The sequence below is a fragment of the Typopeltis vanoorti genome, chromosome 6 (assembly GCF_054136105.1).
Source record: "Typopeltis vanoorti isolate ZY-2024b chromosome 6, IOZ_Tvanoo_1.0, whole genome shotgun sequence".
NCBI lineage: Eukaryota > Metazoa > Arthropoda > Arachnida > Uropygi > Thelyphonidae > Typopeltis > Typopeltis vanoorti.
In genome coordinates this window covers 75,238,573-75,260,015 of record NC_143554.1, presented here as the reverse complement: position 1 = coordinate 75,260,015, position 21,443 = coordinate 75,238,573, and the positions used below count along the sequence as shown (strand labels likewise).

Below are 21,443 nucleotides of genomic sequence, written 5' to 3'. Positions count from 1 at the left end.
GCCATCTCTTCAGAAGAATTTCTGAAATGCCATCACCATACCCTACATATGTGGCACACATCAGAAAAAAATAGCCAGGTCCTTAAAAAAAAGTACAACTTCCACACAGCTTTTAAGCCCCACTGCAAACTTGCTACTCTTATCTGTTCTACCAAAGATCAGCTCCCTCCTCCTCTCAGTGCTGGAGTATACAAAGTACCCTGTTCCTGCAAGCTAGCTTACTTCGGAAGACAGGCAGATCAGCAACCAACCAAATTGCACAAATCACATATCTGCAATCACAACTATAGTCAATCTGCCTTGCAGAACATGTTTGGATATTACCCACAGGATATCCTGGAGAAAAATCACCATGCTCCATAGTAAATTCAAAAAGACTGTTTTTAGAATATGCAACAGCACTCAGAAATCAACTGAATTTAAATAAATAGAGTTGCATAAAACCTCCTAAAATTGGGGAAACATTAATTATCAGAGATCCCACTTTACATCCTAGGCCACCTACAATAGATAGGACTTTAGAGTCACCCATGTGTTTCATTTAGTATTGTGTTCTCTTTGTGTGCAGTGTGTGTGTTACAAGAGTTATTTGTAATCCCTGAAGATGTCTCAGTGACAGATGAAATATTGGAAGCATTAAAAGTTTTTAATCCTTTCCTAGTGCTGTAAATATTCCATTAAACTCCTACATAATGTCCTCACAGCACTTGAGATTTTTGTAGATGGATTTTATGAAGGCTTTCCTTTCATCTGGAATTTGACCTCTTGAATTAATGCAGTGTAGCCACTGTAAAGCTTATACCTCCATAAGCATTTCTGTTCATATCACTCCAGCTGCATTTCCATACTTTTTTTTTTGATGGATTTTTCCACCTAAAGTACTGATTGCATTCCTTTAGCAATCTTTCAAAGAAATTACTGCAAATAAGACTTGTTTACCTACTTTTACACACACACAACTTCACTTTCTCACATTTTTCTCTGTATGCTCTCAAAGTATATGCTGATTTACTCTAGGATTCTATACTTTCTTTTCTAAGAATGCATCTACTTTCTTCAGTCCACTATGGAGTTATTTTATTGTCCACTTCCTGTCTGAATCAGTTTTTTTTATTTGTTTATTTATTTTTTTAAAAAATCAGTGTCAATGAGTCTCAAAAGTTTAATTCTTGGTTTTCAAACCATCTTTTTTCTTCAAAGATATTTGTACATTCAAGTATCGTTTTCTTCTGAAAACTACTCAAATTTGATTCTTTAAAACTTCTGTACATTTTTTTTTTTTCAATATGAAATCCATTTTCGTTCCATTCCAAATTATGTGCACAGTTTCTTGTTGGTAAATGGTATTAGTAAGGACTATGTTCTGAACAGAAAATTCAGTAAGTACCTACCACTATTTATTAGCTTTGTTTTCTCCAAATTTTCCCAAAACATTTGTATGTTTGGTATTCATGTTCTACTCTGCTGGTGAGATCTCACAAGCTACCATTCCCAATGTCTCAAATAACTTCACTTCTTTAGTGGGATCATATGCACATGCAAGTTCCACTATTCTGATGTTTGCTCATACCACTCATCACTTTTAAGTGTGGACCTGGAGAAGAATGCTTCAAGTTCATTTGGACAGAGACCAACTTTATCTTGAAATGAGTCTCTGCAACATTGTTGAGAAAAAATTCCTCAGATATTTTGGATACCTTTCATGAAGAGAGGGAGAGAACATTATAAAACTCTTCATATAAGGCAAGATGCAGGTCCATGGAAGATGGCTGGATGAATGAAATTGCTGCTTTAACTGAACAAAGGTTGCACTTAGAATGACAGGACAGATGGAGAAGACTAATACATTAGATCACAAGTCCTCAGCCGTAGGAAGATTGGCATAGAGAGTAGCTCTAGTTCTTACTCAACCATAACGGCCTGAATCTTGTTAGAATCAAAAGAAGTATTGATATTTCTTATACTGATGGTGTCAGTCTTGAATTCTGTTGGTGTTTGTTCCAATAGCTGGAAATTAGTAATCATCTTAATTTGCTCATTTTTTTCACATGAAGACCTGAAAAAAAAAAAGTGTGACAAACACCCATCAAGACTAATGAAATACTTTGGCATAGTATAAAGTTAGCACAAGTTTCTTTAGCAACTATGTTTATATGAAACTTATTTTAAGATTTGCTATAGTAATTGTTTTCATTACTCTTACACTTCTTAGCCAAGAAACTTTCTTTTAAATGTAACCAAAAGTATGTTCTCTGGCAGGAGGAGGTAGTTTTACAGCGGTAAAACCTTGCCATTTATGGTTGAAAAAAATTCTTGCAATGAGATTAAAACCAGTGTCAGTATGAAAGAGTTGGCACGTTTTGTGCAATAATCAGTTTGAATGGTAAAAAAAAAAAAAAAAAAGAATTCTCATGATGTTTGGCTGAAGAACACACACATACACTAAACATCCTTTCCATCAAAGAGGATGTCCACCCAAATGACTTGCAGCTACTTTGGCACAAAGTTAGAATCCACCAGATAATGTGTATAATAAATACATGTCAAATGCCAGTAAGTGTATTTATATACCAGATTAGATAACTATCAATAGATACTCAATACTACATTAGAGCACAAATCATTATAATGAGGAATATTTGATTAATATCAGCAAAAGTAAAAAATTTCAATACCTGTTTTATGATCCTCACTTTCAGATTTTAATTCATCTAAGCAGTTCAAACACCTCAGAAGTGCAGTGCCACCCCCTGTTACAATGCCCTCTTCAACAGCTGCTTTTGTAGCATTCAATGCATCATTCACACGATCTTTTTTTTCATTTACTTCAACTTCACTAGATCCACCAACCTATATAACACATCCAGAAACAATTATGCAAATCAAAGATTAATAAGAACTTATTTTTCAATCATAATAGCATTAAAAAAATAATTAACTAATTTCTTTGTTTTAAACTTTCATCACTAGCTATGTGGAATGCAAATGTGTATTTAGGCTTAGGTGCTGGTTTACACTCATAATTAGCTTCAGTGGAATAAATGTATATTGCGTGATGACAGGACAGATAGTTAAAGAAGTTTAATTGTTTCAATATTGCATAAAATCAACAAAATACACAATAACCACAGTAATTAACTTTAATGAAAGTAGAAATATTTTGTAATGAAAATAACAGTACATCATTAGTATGAAGAAACAAGCAAATCAAAGAACAGGAATATACGGTACATATAACAACTAGTTTACTAATTAAAAATGGTTCCCACGAACTAAAAATTTATATGAAAATATTATTAAAATGAAAATCTCCCAAACTTTTGGGAGAGGGGAGAGAGAGAATCATTACAATCAGGTTAGGCTGATGTAAAAGGGCTTTGCAACTTTCTTTGAAAAGGCAATCATATTTAAAACTGTTTCTATGGAGAAAATGAGTTTCAATCCACCAGATACTGTATTTAGTGTCAATGCTATGCTATTCCAGAACAGACTTAAAGGTTTCACGTATTCAATATAATACTGATGTTCATTAATTCTATTTTCTATAGAACAACCTGTCTGCCCAAAGCATGTCAAATTGCATTTACAAGGAATCTGGTAAACACCAGCTAACAATAGATTGCCTTTTGTAGATGATAACAGATGAGTAATTTTGATGATAAGGAAAATGTGAGAATAAGGTGACAATTCATCAAAATTCTACTAATAGTTTCAGAGGTTACAGAAATATAAAGGATTGGAATGTCTGTTGAAAAATCCTTAGGTGTTGGAACATAGGAGTCAATTATCTGCTGGAATGGATGAGGGTTGTAACCATTTAATTTCATTCCACTCTTTATGAACATCATGCTATTGTTTGTTTGTTTCTACATACTGATGATGTATTCAGTATGAAATATTTGTGCTTTCATTAAAGTTAATTACTGGTTATGGTGTAATTTGTTGTTTATAGTTATGCCACAGATACCTTTAAAGATTGCATAAACCATGTATACTAAACATGCATGTAGTATACATGTGTGGTACCTGAAACCAAATCCAACAAAAACTGTCCACAGCATTCCACCTGAACAATGTAGAGGCAAATTGACATCGCAACCTCTCTTTCTGTGGCAAAATGGTAGAACATGAGCCTCACCCAAAATACCTTGAAGTGAGCTTGGACAGAAGCCTAACCTATAAAAGGCACATCACCAACCTGCCCAATAAAATTAAATGAGAAATAATATCATTTTATTTCTCATTTAATTTTTGGCTTGCTGGAACAACCTTCTACACTAGCCCTCACATTCTCTGCAGCAGAATACTGTGCCCCATCTGGTAAAAAAGTGGGCACACTAACATTATAGGCACCCAGCTAAACTCTACCATGTGCACAATTAGTGGGACACTGAGAAACACCCCTCTCCCCTGGCTGATTGTCCTATCTAACAACACTTCACCAAATATATGGAGAAGACAAGCCTTGATTAAAGAATTTAATAAAGTAATCATCTAAAATCAAGAAACCCTTTCTGGTCCATGGACCAACTCTCTTCAGCTGCCTTACCATGAACACCTGAGATGTGAGAAAACATTGGTCCAACAAATGACTTCCTGGTTGAAGAATCCTATGCTCCACATCCTGGTTTGCTCTTCCTAGGAGGATTTGGTCATCTATCAACAGGATCAGAACTAATCAGGTGTGGCTACCTACTACATAAATGGAGACTGTCAGACCACCCTTATTGTGACTGTTCCCCTATGGCCCAGACGAATCACTCATTTTAAATGACTGCCCAAGGCACCAATTTCATGGTGGTGGTGGCCTCCAGGACATCCACAAGGTGACAGATGTCCTGGATTGGACATTGAGTAGCTGCTTTGTATTCCTTTTATCAAAAGAATGAATAAACAGCAGGCAGTCTCAAGTAGAGTGATGTGGCCAAATATGAGAATGAGGAACTAGACAACGAGACTTATTTGTGCCAATGGTTCCCACAGAAGGTTCTATTAAGGTAGAAGTGGAGGAATTTTTTGAGGCTTTAGAGCAGGGATGCACAAACTTGTTAAGGCCGAGGGTAGCATAGTTCCATTGTTGCTTATGGGAGGGCCGCCAAAAAAAACTTGGAAGTTATCTACCATATATTGTTTATTTTATTTATAGCCCATCATAATTGTTACAAAAAAGTTAATAAAAAGTAAGTGAATTTAATTTGAAGCGTGACATTGCATTGTTTTGATATTTGGTTCGAGTTTTGTAGTAGCCAACAGCAAAATTGATTCTAAATTTTCATCAGTCAAGCGGTTCCTATTTTTCGATTTGTTAATATTCATGACTGAAAAAGTTTGTTCACAAATATATGTTGAGCCAAAGAGGTTTGTACATTTTAATGCATTATCTAGCAACCATTTATAATTGTTTTTATCGACACAACGATAGAAGTATAACAAATTGCCTTTGTTAAATTTATTTCGCAGGCTCTCATCGTTTTGAATGTCGATGAGTTAAAGCTATGCTGATTCAGGTGCATTTTTGGGCAAAATGGCAAAAGGATTGCTAAATAAATCTAGCAACGGTTTCACTTTTTTAAAATCAGTAAACTGATCCTTGAAGGCTAATATCAAGTTATCAATCTTTTCAACATACACAGTTTTGAAGTTGACATTGAACTTTTCAGAAACTTTCTTATAATTAGGAAAATGGATGTAATTCCCTGACTTCAGTTGGATTTGAAATAGATTTAACTTGCACTGAAAAGACAAAATGTGGCCATAAAGTTGAGTAATCAATTGATCTTTGCCCAGAAGTCGCATATTTAATGTATTTAAATTATTAGATGTCAACCAGAAAGGCTAATTCACATAACCAATCCGGATTTTTTATGTCAGGGACATTTTTGTTTTTTCAGTCATGAAGATTTCAATTTCATCAATTAAATTTAGGAACCGCTCCAATGTTTGTCCACGACTTAGCCACCTCACTTCTGTGTAAAAAATTAAGTCACCATATTCTCTTTCAATGTCTTCAAGAAACTTTTTTAATTGTCGGTGATTAAGGCCACGGGATTTAATAAAATTAATCATCGAAACCACAACTTTCATGATATTCAAATCCCAGTTTCTTAGGGCACAAGCTCTCCTGGTGGATTATACAGTGGAATTGTATCAACTCATCGTCGTGCCACCCCAAATGCTGTTTCAATAATGTTACCAATCCAGAAATAGCTCCGTCAGTCATGATACCTGATACTTTTGTCAGATTTAAATCAATTTTGGAACACTGTTCCAAAAGCCCAGTGAACATGTCATTATTTTTCGTTTGATCTGACAATGAACCCATTCCAATCAACTCCTCACTTACCTCAAACTCTTGCATTATTCCACTTGCAAATATTAACAACTGGGCTGTGGAAGTAATGTCAGCTGATTCATCAATAGCTAATGAAAAATAGACAAATTTCTTTGAATAAGATGTTAATTGGTCCTTTACATTTGCCAACATGGCAGTAATTCTTCTTTGCATAGTCATCCTGTTTAACTGAATTTTCTCAACATTCTTGGCTGATTCAGGACAAATTTTTTTAGCAGCTATCTCAAGGGAATCTTTAACGAAATCTCCGTCTGTAAATGGTCAGCACCTTTTTGCTATAAGGCGAGATATTTCAAAACTTATTTCTGTAGCGATTTCTGATTTCTTGAATAGGTTTTGTAAACATGACTTGCTGACCTGTCAATTCTCGTTTCAAAAATGAAATCTTTTGTTTACGTAGTTCTTCGAAAAGATTTGAAAATGTAGAATGAAGACTTTCATAGTGTCTCCTTATATTGTATTCTTTTGTTATGGCTACAGCACTTTTGCAAATCAAGCACACGATATTATTAAACGACTGCACAAAACCATATTTTTCAGTCCAGCTATCCTGAAACTGCCATATTTCATCCTGTAGTTTGCGTTTCCTACTTGGCTCTGCTTTATCGTTGTAGAATTTATTTTTTACTGTTTCCTAGGGGTGATAATTAATTGTAGCAACCGCACCTACGAAAACAAAATACTCATATGACAAACAGACGAATTACAAAATTTGTTAACATTATTACTAACCGATTATCATAAGTAGACAGGCAATCGTGACATCACAGCTACTTTGCTATGCGCATGTACCATTTTTAAAAATTACCTATCATCTAACTTGTTAAAGTTAAAATAATACACAGTGAGGCGGGCCGCATGCAGCCCACGGTCTGTGCATCCCTACTTTAGAGAAAGCAACTGACACAATAAAAAAGGAAAAGTTGGTCTTTGTTGGGGATCTAAATAGCAGAGTAGGAAATGATTGTCAGACATACAAAAATATTTTGGGAAAATTTGGAGAAAAGAGTAAAGCTAATAATAATGGCAAATACCTATTGGATTTCTGCTCAGGACATGGACTGGTTATTACTAACACCATGTTCCAGCATAAAAATGTGCACAAATTCACATGGAGAGAAGAGGCAAGGAATTTGAAAATATTGTAGGTCAGCAATAAAAAGACAAAGATAATGAAAACAGGCAGAATCATTGAAAATGTCAACTGTGTTGTGAATGGAGAACCTGTGGAATAAGTAAAACATTTCAGCTACTTAGGCACGATTTTTAGTGAAGATGGTAAATTAAACATAGAAATAGACAAAAGAATCAATAAAGCTGGTATGGTAGGAAGTCAACTGAATAAATTCATGTGGAATAAGAGAAAAATTAGTCGGAACACTAAATTAGCTGTATACAAGACAGTGTTCAAACAAGTTTTAACTTATGGATCTGAGAACTGGGTCAGAAGTAAAACACTTGATCAAAGACTAGAGACCGCAGTTAGGAGAGTCCTGAGAAAGATTAGAGGCGTGAACAGATGGCATCAATGGCAACATCATATTAAAAACGAGGATATTAGGAAAGAACTTGACATTGTCAGCATCCAGGAATGTGTTAGCAGAGCTAATCTCAGGTGGTATGGTCACTTAAAACTTAAACAGAATGGGCGAAGAAAGATTGGCAAAACAAGTGTTCTCTGCTAGGTTGGCAGCAAAACGACCCAGAGGAAGACCAAGATATAGGTGGATTGATACGGTACAAAGTGCCTCAGGCAATAGAAATATAAGATTTGATAATGTTAGAGTCTTGACAAGTAACAGACTGATTTGGAGGAAAATTGTAGATAGGAAGTTAGTAATGATGTAATTTTTTTCATATAGTACTATCATATCCTGTACACTCCTTGAGGGTACATGGCAGGAATTTGATGATGATGATAAAAGATATGCCTTTGGCTAGAAACACAGTGAAAGATAGAATCATAACTGGATCAGCTCATTTAGCAATTTTTATTTGTTATTGTGTTGGGAATAACACCAAAGAAGAATTGATAAGTTTAACATCATTAGCAACAACAACAAAAGGAATAGATATTTGCAATGCAGTTGTGAATGCACTTGCTGAAAGAGATATAGATCCCTCCAAAATTGTATCAGTAACTACTGATGGTGCTTGCAGTATGACTGGAGAGGAAAATGGGTTCATCAATTTATTTACCAAATGTATTGGACATTCAGTTTTGGGTTTTCATTGTATTACACATCAGCAGGTTTTATGCGCAAAGGCTAGTTTCAAGCTACTGGAAGATATTATGAACATTGTAACAAAATTGGCAAATTTTATATCGGCATGCGTTTTAAATAAACGAAAATTTATAGAATTATTAAGTGAGGTAAACTCAGTGTATAATGGTGTACAACTGTTGGATCGTACTTCCTTGTTTATGATCCGCCATCTTGTTTTAACTCTGTTCTTAAACAAGTAATAAGTTGCTGGTTGATTACAATTTTAAATATAAAGAAATTTATATTTTTAGACTGCATCTAATGAAATGTAGTGAAACTAACCATCGACTAATTTTATATCAATATTATTTCTTACGTAGACCGAGTTTATCTCTTATGTGTGAAGCTCCTGCTAGGTCCGATAATTTCATGAACGGTGCAGTAAAGGAGATTCAGGCAAACACAATTTTAAAATCATCAAAACAAAACATTTAATTCTGGGTTATATATTATACATATAAACTCAATTCTGAGAACAATATAAATGTCTTAGCTTAACTGGTCATAACATCTTACAGATTCAGTCTATGGGCATTCTGCTATCAGACTTATAGCTTTCACAATATTAAAATAACTTTTAATAGAGTTCAATATCACAAAATCTCTTAGTAACAAATTTTACTATTATCAAAGTCTCAATACATTAATAGTGGCAACAACTGCTTCATGAGTATACACTTTCATACTTCATACTCCGGCTGATTTCAGCAAAAAACGTTATAGTTAACGTGGGGAATAACAGGAGGAATTACACATATATCTCTCTGCACTGAAGTAACATAAAATTGGACAGTTCTTACTGGATAAATCCTTTGCTCATCAATTTCACTATGGGCACACTTTATAACTATATTTACTTAGCACACCATGGCAACACTATTTAGAATAAATCTTCTCAATGATAACTGAACTATCACACTAGAGCTACACATTTCAAAAGTAATCTTCTTTAAACTAACTTAATCATTAATCTCGGCGCATCAGAAATGTAGACACACTTTCACTAGAAAATTCACTTGTTCCTCATTTACTACTTTGCAATAAAATCAGCTTTTCACTAATCTTCCTTAAAAGCTCTGGAATTCGTCATAACTTTAGAATTCTTATCAATATTCTGAGTTGCCAATTTACATCCCAATCCTTCGTAATCTAATTACAGCACTTAATTCCTATTATTACAGCCTCTTACTTTACTCCGTGCTGCTAAATAGCTATCTCCTCATCTCTTCTTAATCTAATTACAACACTTAATTCCTATTACTACAGCCTCTTACTTTACTCCGGGTTGCCATGAGTGCTCCCTGCTTCTCCGCACTGTCCTGAGTGCTTCCCCCCCCCTCTTTCTTCACTGCACTATCGTGAATGCTTCTGGTCTACTGATCCCCTATATACTCTCGCTTATATACTTTCATTTTCTTTCTTGCCAAAACTTGTTCTCACAGTCTAGCTCATATCAATTCCATCTCCCTGTGAATACCATAGCTCATGCGATCCATGCACGCGGTAGCTATTTCTAGCCAGTCTCCATAGTAACAAACAAAATAAAATAAAAACAGAAATATTGCATAACATTATACCTTTACATACTGGTAGTGATAAATAAAAATTCAAAATATTATAATTCACATAATACAATTCTTCATATATTAAATTAGGAATAATCATAATAAACAGAATAATATTTCAATACAAGGTCCTATCATTGCTAATACATATTTTAGATTAATTAATAAAATTTAATAAATAAACTCAATTCAATTACATGAATAATAATTTATAATCATGGGATTAATATCAAATAATTTTTACAAGTATAGCCTTTGGTATGGTGGATTAAGTTGGATTCTGTAAGGAATATTAATAATTTAAATTTCTCCTTAATCAGAACCCAACATGACAACGTCCGATGGCTAAGTCGTGGGAAAGTTCTTTAGAGATTTGAGTGTTTAGATGAAGTCAGACTTTTTTTACATAATGAGAAAATCATTGAAAAATACAATCAATTAATGAACGTCGAATGGCTTTCGAAATTGATGTTTTTTACTGATTTGTGTTTACATTTAAATGAATTAAATGTTAAACTGCAAGCTGTTAACAAGACAATTATTGTCATGTTTGATTTAATCAAAGCATTCGAAGCTAAATTACCAATTTTTAATTGTGACGTTATTTTCAATACCTTCCGATATTTTCCAAATACAAAAAAATTCTTTGCAGATCTAGAATCCCATGTAAAAACAGATCAAGTTAAATTGACAAAAGAGTTTTCTACAGTTATTCAGTAGATAATCAACGAATTTTCTTCAAGATTTATGCAGTTCAGGCAATTTGCAGAGACATCAAAATTTATTTCGCATCCAGACACAACATCAACAGATAAACTCATGGAGATTTTCGAGTGACTGAATTTGGAAGATATGGAAATGAAACTAATCAATTTGAGAAATGACTTGGAAATAATGGAAAATGATCGATTATAGGGCGCAATTAAAAAGAATGCAGAAAAGGAAATATTGAGAACTTGGAATTGTTGTTTAAAAAAAAATAGCGATGGCTATATTATAAATTTTTTTCTCTACACGTGCTTGTGAGTCATTATTTTTCTAAATGAATTTTATAAAAGCAGTTTAAGAAATAGAATGACTAATGAATCTAGTTCCGTGTGTGTATTACTAAAAGTGACAAAATATGAACCTGATATAAAGCATTTGGCATCTAAGTACAACAGCAAAAATCTCATTAATAAATTGATATTGATAAATTAATTGATAATAGGTTGATATTGATTTGTATACCACAATGTGGTATGTCAAATTATGAGTTCATTTTTATGAAATTCTATGCTAATTTTTAAACTTCTCTCAATAAAATTCTGCTATTAATTTTGTATTAATTAATGTTGTATTTACAAATCAAGTTGCTGATGTGCCGGGCAAATCAGCAACTTGATTTGTAAATTTTTGTCACGTGCCGGCATATCAGCAACTCGATTTGTAAACTTTTGGCACACGGACATAAAAAGGTTCACAACCATTGGCCTAGTCTATTGCTGGTGCCATAGAAAAAGTTTAATGATATTAAAGTGAATAAAATACTTAAGAATTAAATTATTAAATCATACCTTTAAGACAGCCACTCCATTGGCCAGCCTTGCAAGTCGCTCTTGAAATTTCTCCTTTTCGTAACTAGATTTGGTCAGTTCAATGTCATCTTTAATCTGCTCTACTCTACGATCTATGTGTTCTTTCTTTCCTTTACCCTAGAAGGCACAAAATGAAAATTAATCAACTGCAGATCTTGAACAAGGAATCCAATTCTAACCTATTTCTTCAATTCTTCAGCTAGTGTTCGATTAGTTTTCTTGTTTGGAAACTGCTTAAACTTAATTTTACTCTCCATATAACTATAAAAATGTGATCCAAATTTTTTTTTTTTTTTTTTTTTTTTTTAAATATCATAGTACTACACAGTATCAGCAGACAGGAAGGATATTTCAAATACTTGAACAAAAATCAAGCATCTCACAGCACATAACAGCCAGCCGAGAAACACAAAGATTCACTGTTCCCAGAAACCAATTTCCATTTTCAAATCTTTCATGAGTGAAAAACTACTAAGACATACCCGAAAACAGAAAAATTTCAGATATTTGTAGCTGAGAACAATCTGACAAAACAAGTAAGACCTGGAGAGGAGTAATCTAACTGGTAAAACTAACACAAAAAGTTGTAAATCTATGCACATTAATACTATATATAGTCGAAAGTTAAATAATCCAGGAACTCTGTTCTAGAGACTAATAACATGTACTTTTTAAAATACTGCAGCCTTCAAATAAGAAAGTTGGGTAACTCATGCTGGCTGATTAAAATCATTTACTAACTAAAAACTTTCACAAATGCCCACAGCCACTTTACAAACTATAAAATTTCATTTTATAGTTTGTAAAGTTGATTCTAGCATTAACTCAAGTAGGGTGGAAATTGGGTTTTTTAACTAAAGACTTCCAATTCACTATCTGTACAGTAACCTTAGATTGTTGTTGGAAAGTTGAGCGAAAGAAGCATGTACACACAAACATGATTCTCTGGATTGCTTTCCAAATCATTTTTTGTTACCCTCCCAGCCACAGTGAATTATGCAGCATGCAATTCACATAATACATTATGGAGAGGGGTCATGCAATTTGGATTAAATATGGTGTGTAACTTCAGGATGATTCAATATATTAGCATTTATAATTAGCTGGCTCTTTTTCAGTGTGTTTACATATTTAGTTCTCTCTGGAAAACAATGTGTCTTAAATTCAATTCACAATGATCTATCACTATAATGAACTCATATGGAACTTCAGCATGTTAATACTTGTGGTAGAAAGTCTACATTAAAGAATTCCCTTTAAACTGCATCCATACTATGGGAATCTGTGATATGCTGTTATAGCAAAATTGTACTTAATTACTAGTACAAGTTTTATCCTGTTATATTTGATCCCATTTGATGTATGCACACAATACCTTTTACATTCATTTATGAAGTTCTAAGTGACCACTAATTTTGTTATTAAGAACACCTTCTTTGCAGTCACTCCATCACAAAGAAAAGAGAAAGTAACAGTCGTCTAAGATTTACTTATCCTAAGCAGACAGATGGTAACACACAATTTTATCTCTAGAAAGAGAACCAATAAAGAACTACATCTCAATGTTATCCTTCATAAAAGTTAGGAATTAATTGTTAAGCTAGTTAATCAAGTGCACATTATGCTCTGTGAAAGCTCTTTAACTCAAGAACTTACTATTAAGATAATAAACAACTATGAAGGAAAGCAATATTAAATCTGATATCAAAATTGGAGATTAATCTCAGCTCTTTACTTTATGCATATGATGTTATACTTTCAAATTCAGTAATAGCAAGACAAAGACAATGAAAATAGGCAGAAACATTGAAAATATCAAATGCATTGTGAATGAACTTATAGGAGGTTGTTGAAGAAGCTTAGGAATGGAGGAAAGAGTGCTGTAAAAGGAATTAGAGATGATAAAGGTGAAATGAAAACAGGAGAAAAAGATATCCTTGAAGTATAGAATAATTACTTTGAAAAACTGCTAAATGAAACAAGCAGTGATGACAGCACAGTGATAAAAAACACTGACCAGGCATGCAGTCAGGAATACATATCCATACTTGAAGTAGAAAAAGCCATCAAAGGCTTGAAATGTGGAAAGGCAGCAGGAGTAGATGATATTCGACCAGAAATGCTGAAGTATGGTGGTATAAGAGTCTTACAGTGGCTGCACTGCATAGTTCAGAAAGCCTGGACAGAGGGACGAATTCCCGATGATTGGAGTAGAGCTCTCATAGTACCCATATATAAAAAGGGAAATAAAACTGAATGTGAGAATTACAGAGGTATTTCCCTACTGAGTGTTCCTGGCAAGATCTATGCAAGTATAATTGAGAAACGGTTGAGAAGAATTGTGGAAGAAAAGCTTGGTGAAGAACAAGCTGGATTCAGGCCAAATAGAGGCTGTCAGGATCAGATCTTCACTTTACGACAAATAGTCGAGAAAGCATGGGAATATAACAAAGATCTGTATTTAAGTTTTGTCGATTTGGAAAAGGCATATGACAAGGTGCCAAGAGAGAAGCTATTCAATACGCTGCAGTTATATGGTGTCAATGGGGCATTATATCAAGCAATACTTAGTCTTTATTTGAGTTGTAAGTCAGCAGTTAGAATTGAAGGAAGTACAGGAAGATTGGTTTAATGTTAAATCTGGTGTGAGACAAGGATGTACATTATCCCCTCTGTTATTCATTATATATATGGATCACATTATGAAGGAAAGTGGTATTAAACCTGATATCAAAATTGGAGATGTTAATGTCAGCTCTTTGCTTTATGCGAATGATGTTATACTTCTAAATAAATCCGCTACAAGTCTGCAAGATTCTCTGACTAAATTGAATAGCTGTTGTAATAGATATGGTATGAAGGTCAGCAATAAAAAGACAAAGACAATGAAAATAGGCAGAATCATTGAAAATGTCAACTGTGTTGTGAATGGAGAACCTGTGGAACAAGTAAAACATTTCAGCTACTTAGGCACAATTTTTACTGAAGATGGTAAACTAAATATAGAAATAGACAACAGAATCAACAAAGCTGGTATTGTGGGAAGTCAATTGAATAAATTCATATGGAATAAGAAAGAAATTAGTCGGATCACTAAATTAGCTGTATACAAGACTGTGTTCAAACCAATTTTAACTTATGGATCTGAGAGCTGGGTCAGAAGTAAAACACTTGACCAAAGACTAGAGACCGCAGATACGAGAGTCCTGAGAAAGATTAGAGGCGTGAACAGATGGCATCAATGGCAATATCATATTAAAAATGAGGATATTAGGAAAGAACTTGACATTGTCAGCATCCAGGAATGCGTTAGCAGAGCTAATCTCAGATGGTATGGTCACTTAAATAGAATGGGAGAGGAAAGATTAGCAAAACAAGTGTTCTCTGCCAGGTTGGCAGGAAAACGACCCAGAGGAAGACCAAGATATAGGTGGATTGATACGGTACAAAGTGCCTTAGACGATAGAAATATAAGATCTGATAATGTTGGAGTCTTGACAAGTAACAGACTGATTTGGAGGAAAATTGTAGATAGGAAGTTAGTAATGATGTAATTTTTTCATGTAGTACTGTCATATCCTGTACACCCCTTGAGGGTACATGGCAGGAATTTGATGATGATGATGATGAAATATTTCAGCTATTTAGGCACAATTTTTAGTGAAGACAGTAAATTCAATATGGAAATAGACAACAAATCAACAAAGCTGGTACGGTAGGAAGTCAACTGAAAAACTGAATATATGGAATAAGAGAAATTAGTCAAAACACTAAATTAGCTGTATACAAGATAGTGTTGAAGCCAATTTTAAATTATGGATCTGAGAACTGGGTCAGAAATAAAACATTTGACCAAAGACTAGAGACCGCAGATATGAGAGTCCTGAGAAAGATTAGGGGGCATGACAGATGGCTTCAATGATATCATATTAAAAATGAGGACATTAGGAAAGAACTTGACTTTGCATCCAGGAATGTGTTAACAGAGCTAATCTCAGGTGGTATGGTCACATAAACAGAATGGGAGAGGAAAGATTAGCAAAAACAAGTGTTTTCTGCCATGTTGGCAGAAAAAAGATCCAGAAGACCAAGATATAGGTGGATTGATACAATAAAAAGTGCCTTAGAAGACAGAAATGTAAGATCTGATAATGTTGGAGTCTTGACAGGTAACAGATTGATTTGAGGAAAATTGTTAACAGAAAGTTAACAATGATGTATGTTCATGTTGTACTATCATAATATCCCGAACACCCCTTGAGGGAACATGTCAGGAATTTGATGTTGATGGCTTTCATCATCACTCACCACAAAAGGACATTCTTAGTTCCCATTCTGTACAAAGATTTATCAGAAAAATTGCCCAGGCTACTATGTGCAGTGAATTTGTCTCCTTCCCACCCAGGTTCATAGAACCAGGATATGGTGTAAAATTCGATGTAGGTTAAAAATATTAAAGCACTTTACATCGATTTTTACAGAGATCAAGTCTCATGAGAACTGTTAAAAAATAACCTTGTTTGTCTCTATGTATTCTAATGTTAAATATTAATGTAAATAACCCTATGGGAATTGATTGTATTTACTGTTTTAACTCAAGTTTCTAGAATGTCAAAAACAAAGGCAATGCTTTGCCATCAGAACTTTGTATAAGAGCACAAGAAAGTTGTTTACGATGAAGCGTGCAAGAAAGTTTGCGAGCTCTGCGCATGAACACCATCAAAGCTAGTATTAAAGAGATCTGCTAGCTTCAGAGAAGTTTCCGCTGCCTGACAAGACAAGGAAAAAAAAAAGAGTACAAGGAGGAGAAGAAAGAAGGGGTCAGCCTTAACAAAAAGATCAAGGAGAACTGCCGATTTCTTCGGGATTTACAACCCTTGGTGCAAGGTCCCGAGAAGGCAAAAATAACAGGGGAGAGTCCAGGTCCAGTTGCCGAGAGAGAGAGAGAAAGAGAGAGAAGAGGCGAGGTCCAGTTACCGAAGCAAGAGAGGCGAAGCGCTGTTACCGAAGAGAGCCAGAAACAGTCAATGGAGAACCAGACTTTACGGCAAACCCACGCAGAGGAAAAAATTGGGAGAACAGCCGATGCCAAGTGCCGGTCGGATGTCCTAGTGCTGAGGGAAGTCAACCAAAGCCAAAAGCCGCAGAGTGATCTTCAAGCCTGTATGCTGAAACTTCTTGCCTGAGCTTTTGAGTACTGGGAAGATTGCAGTCCAAGACCAGCTGATATTCCAATGAAACGCCTCCTTAAAGAAGACTCTCCGGACAGAAACCTAAGGCCTGAGATTAAACCATAGCGACTTTGATGCAGAACTTTTGGAAGGTGTAGTGACAAAGAGCCTCTGTAAGTGTGTTACATCCTTTTATGTACATTCGTTTTGTAATCTAAGAGATATGTCATAGATGGACTGATAAGAAATAGTAATAAGAAATATCTATAAGAGAGTCCTCTGATTTGTTGTTAACTGGAATATAAATTGTAAGATAACTTGCCATAGCTAGCTAATCTCTTTATGGGTAAAGTAGTCTCGGCAATTTGATTTCTTTTAAGCAGAAGTAACAGAGTAATTACATTGTATAATCATTTAATATTGAAAAGGGAAAGTTTGTTTCTTTATATCAAAAGTATATAAGGATAGGTAAAGAGAGAGTAACCTCCCTATTGCTTATTTTATGTGCTTTTTTAAAAATGTAAATAAATGTTTTAATTATGTCGATAGAGTGCCGCCTGATTGTTTATTTTGCAATACACCGTTCCTAAATAAATGCGAACTTAAGAGGGGGGAAACCAAATAAGATAGCCGAAGCATATAGTTAAGTGCAAATAGACCACGACTATTTGTGTAAAGTTTTACTGAAGGAATTTGTGTTAGAGAAAGAGAGGGACAAGTCAACCGGCCGTATTACTGAGTTTTATGCCAATTAAAAGATACTGGTGGCACAGTCTTATCAAATAAAATTTTCTAGTATCCTTAGGCATAAAACTCTTAGTGCGAAAGGTAGATAAACTAAGTATGCAATAGTAAGAAGGAATAGTGAGAATAAGAAAGGAATATATAAAAAATAATAATAACAATGGTGGCTTAGCAATAAACAAGTAAATAGCACAAAGTTTACAATGGGATTCCTGGTTCTGTGATCTTTCATATTATTGGAAAATTAGGAAGTGTATACTAAGAATAATATTACCAAGATGGGATAAATCTAGTCTCTTGCATTTAGAATTCAATGAAAAAAGACTGGAAATGTCACATACCTAGTCTTGCCATAAATTCTGTTACAACTTTCACCATAGTGCTGACAACTGTCTCTCTCTGCACATGAATTGCATGAGTCCAGTTCCACACAGGTAACATTCATGTGCAGAGAGAGACAGTTGTCTAGTGGTATGGGTTAACATGCAGTGGGGAAATTATGAGATCCATATAGCTATAATAGCACTTCACAAGGTAATGCAGTCACCTGTTATTTTCAACACGCTAAAAACACTTGGGATCAGCAGCATGTTTGTGTATCGGACTATTAACTGTTATAACAATACAGAAGGCATTATCTGACTGCCAAAGAACAGATCAACCATACTGTGTTAGAATGCAACAGCTTGGCTTGTGAGGGCTGTGAAGACACGCATCCACTGTAATCCTGTGAGACATCAGAAAGTCATGTTGCAAGAGATGAATATTTCTTGTGTGACATCATTCACAAAGAATGATGTCACATGTACTAACTGATGACCCAAGGGTGAGAGCCTATTGTTATTCTACTGGACATTTCCTAACACTGCAACTTATGCAGAAGAGGATGATAAAAAGCACTTCTCAAGCGGTGTGCAAACAGACAGACATATCCTCTTCACAGATGAGAAGATTTTCATCAATGAATAATCGTTTAACTGCCAAAATGATTCGGTATATGCCCAACCAGATGGTTGCACAGCATGTGCCATAGCACTCAGGATTCAGAGATCATCAGTCTGCACCAGTGATGGTGTTTGGGGGGGGGGATTTCTTGATTTCTGCAAGAAAGGGATAAAAATCTCTGCCAAAATGCATAAAGACACTGTGCTGGAACTTGTAATATGGCTCTTGGACAACACCTTGTTTCACTAGGCGGTGGACCTCCCAACAGGACTTAGCCCCTGCACACAAAGCTGTCTGACCACATATAACCATCTGATTGACTGACTGGAAGTCCTGATCTGAATTCATTACACTTCAAATTGTGGTCAGAGCTTGATATAGTCTGCAAGAAACCAGCTTCATCAGCCTGAAAGTGAATTTGAAACAAGCAGTGGCAGCATTTCTGTTGGATGTTGCGTGTGCCACCATCAATATATGGCCTCGGACTTCAGGGGGACATTTCAAACATAGAGTGCTGCTATATGCATGTTATAATGTGGTTTGTATGTGCTGAAAGCTATAAATGATTTACTGATAGATTAAAGGTTTATGTGCTGTTCAAGTTATAATAGTATTTATGGCTGGACTCTGTATAAAAGCCTCTCCCCCCCTTCTTTAAATTATCAGAAATATTCTATAGAGAAAAGTTTGAAGCATTGATTTGTCAATCTAACCTGATGAAAAGAATGACTACCCATCTCAAATAGTATTTATGGCTGGACTCTGTATAAAAGCCCCCCCCCCCCTTCTTTAAATTATCAGAAATATTCTATAGAGAAAAGTTTGAAGTATTGATTTGTCAATCTAACCTGATGAAAAGAATGAATGCCCATCTCAAACTTTAGATGTTTTGGAAAGCAATCTAAATATTCTCAACATCATAATAGTCAACTCTCACTATAACAGAATACCAAAAATTTCTGATCAAGACCTCATACAGGTATAATGATATAATAAAAGCAATTCACCACAATCCACTACAAAGTATTTCTTGGTTCCCAGAGAGGGAACCAAGAAATGAGTCAGCTGAATTAATTTTTAAATATTTTTAAACACATACAACTTACAATTGAAGTTCTCCTTTGGATGTAATGGTATGACAGTTCATAGTTCATTAATGTAGGGTACATCCTAGATTTTTAATTGTTACTGTTGTTATAAACCATTCGTCATAGTTTGTGCTGAGAATAAACAAAAAATTGATTGAAAATTCTGCCTTCATAAAAAAAAGTCCACAAGTTTTTCTTCCATTTCAGTCATTATTTCTAATAGCAGACATGTTATTCAAGTTTATGGATAACATTTCAGCTGTTACTCAAACTCCAGTCAGCACCTGTAACTGCTGAATGCAAATTTAGTAACAGATCTTACTAAGCTTGGTAGGAGTAAATAATAAAAATCAATAAAAGGGAATGAATGTTTTAGATTTTGTCATAAAATGAGAAACAAATATTAATACCATACCCTAAGCAACAATGTGTCATCTTTGGTAACCACAACTTCTCCAACTTGACCTAGATCACTTGGTTTAATATCTTCTAACTTTAAAAGATTTGACTCATCTCCAAATACCACAGCTCCAGTTGCAATAGCTATATCATGCAAGGTATTTTTTCTATTGTCTCCAAATCCAGGAGCTTTCACTGCTACCACCTGCAAACCAATTTTTAGTCTGCAAAAAACCACAAATATTATTGTAAACTTATATGTATACACATTCTTTTGAAAATAAATAAATTAGCAGGATTTATTTATTCTCCAACAAAAGGTAATTGGAACAGACTGCACATGCTCTTTGTGTAGGAGTTTTGATAATGCTGTCTTCTGTGATATCTGATGATGTGAAGGATAGATGTATCTAACAGTGAAAGGAAGTTTCCTATAAGCAAAAAATCCAATACTGTAATCATCCATTACAAAAGACTGGTATTATCAAAACAAACACACACACAGAGAGAGAGAGAGAATCTTCTCCCTTTTTCTGGAAGAGCAAAATAAGAAATAACATCTCAACCATTTTATAATCTGATGGAAAAAGAATTTCCATATCTACCTTAAAGGAACATGGAAATGGAATGGGTACTTTCAACCCAGAAATCATTTTTTCCAAAGATAAATTACAACCTCTTTCCTTGCTTGAGATGAGCAAAGATTAGAATCCAAGAACACCACGCTACATATTAAATTCTTAGATGCTGAAAAGCCTGGCCTTGCTTTTCATATCACTGAAACCAGATGCAGAGTTCTTTGAAATCAAACCAAGATTATTCATTCCAGTAGATTAAGTTTGATCACCTGTTTCCTGAAACTTCATGACAGAGTCTGAATTGTAACTGCTCCAATGTATGCCAATCTCAAAGTTCTGGGAACTAAATGTCATTAATTGTTCACATATATATATATATAATGCTGAATAAGTTATGTAACCTTGTATGTGAATTACTAAAGCTATCCATTGTTTCTCTCTGAACTCTAGTGGTGCATTTTCCTGTTAACTGAGAGGTGGTCATATAAAGACCATGCTATGATTTTCAGTCATTTAATTCATGTTTTTAATGCTATTATCTAACCTTCTTCTCTTTTCTTCTCTGTATGGTACCCTTGTAACATATGATGAAATATATTGGAGTTTAATAAATTCTAATTTTCTATACATGTCAGCCTTTATAAAAATATAAATTTACTATGCATCCTTTTGGTCCCTTTCTGGTAAAAAATGAAAGGAGGTGATGAATGCTGCAGGTAATAAATCTTAATGATCATGTCTCTAAATAAGACTTACT

The 21,443-nt window shown here is 34.5% G+C and overlaps 1 protein-coding gene across 1 annotated transcript in view; it reads right to left on the bottom strand.

Annotated features, from left to right (window-relative positions):
* The window catches only part of LOC150105586 (heat shock protein 60A-like), a 115,410-nt gene that overhangs the window by 11,139 nt on the left and 82,828 nt on the right, over positions 1-21,443 (bottom strand). Inside the window, exons 8-10 of the mRNA XM_090394930.1 lie at positions 20,125-20,332; positions 11,741-11,878; positions 2,676-2,850 (exon numbers count right to left, since the gene is read on the bottom strand). Of these exons, the coding sequence (XP_090251056.1) occupies positions 2,676-2,850; positions 11,741-11,878; positions 20,125-20,332 (521 nt within the window). The remainder of the gene's footprint in view (positions 1-2,675; positions 2,851-11,740; positions 11,879-20,124; positions 20,333-21,443) is intronic.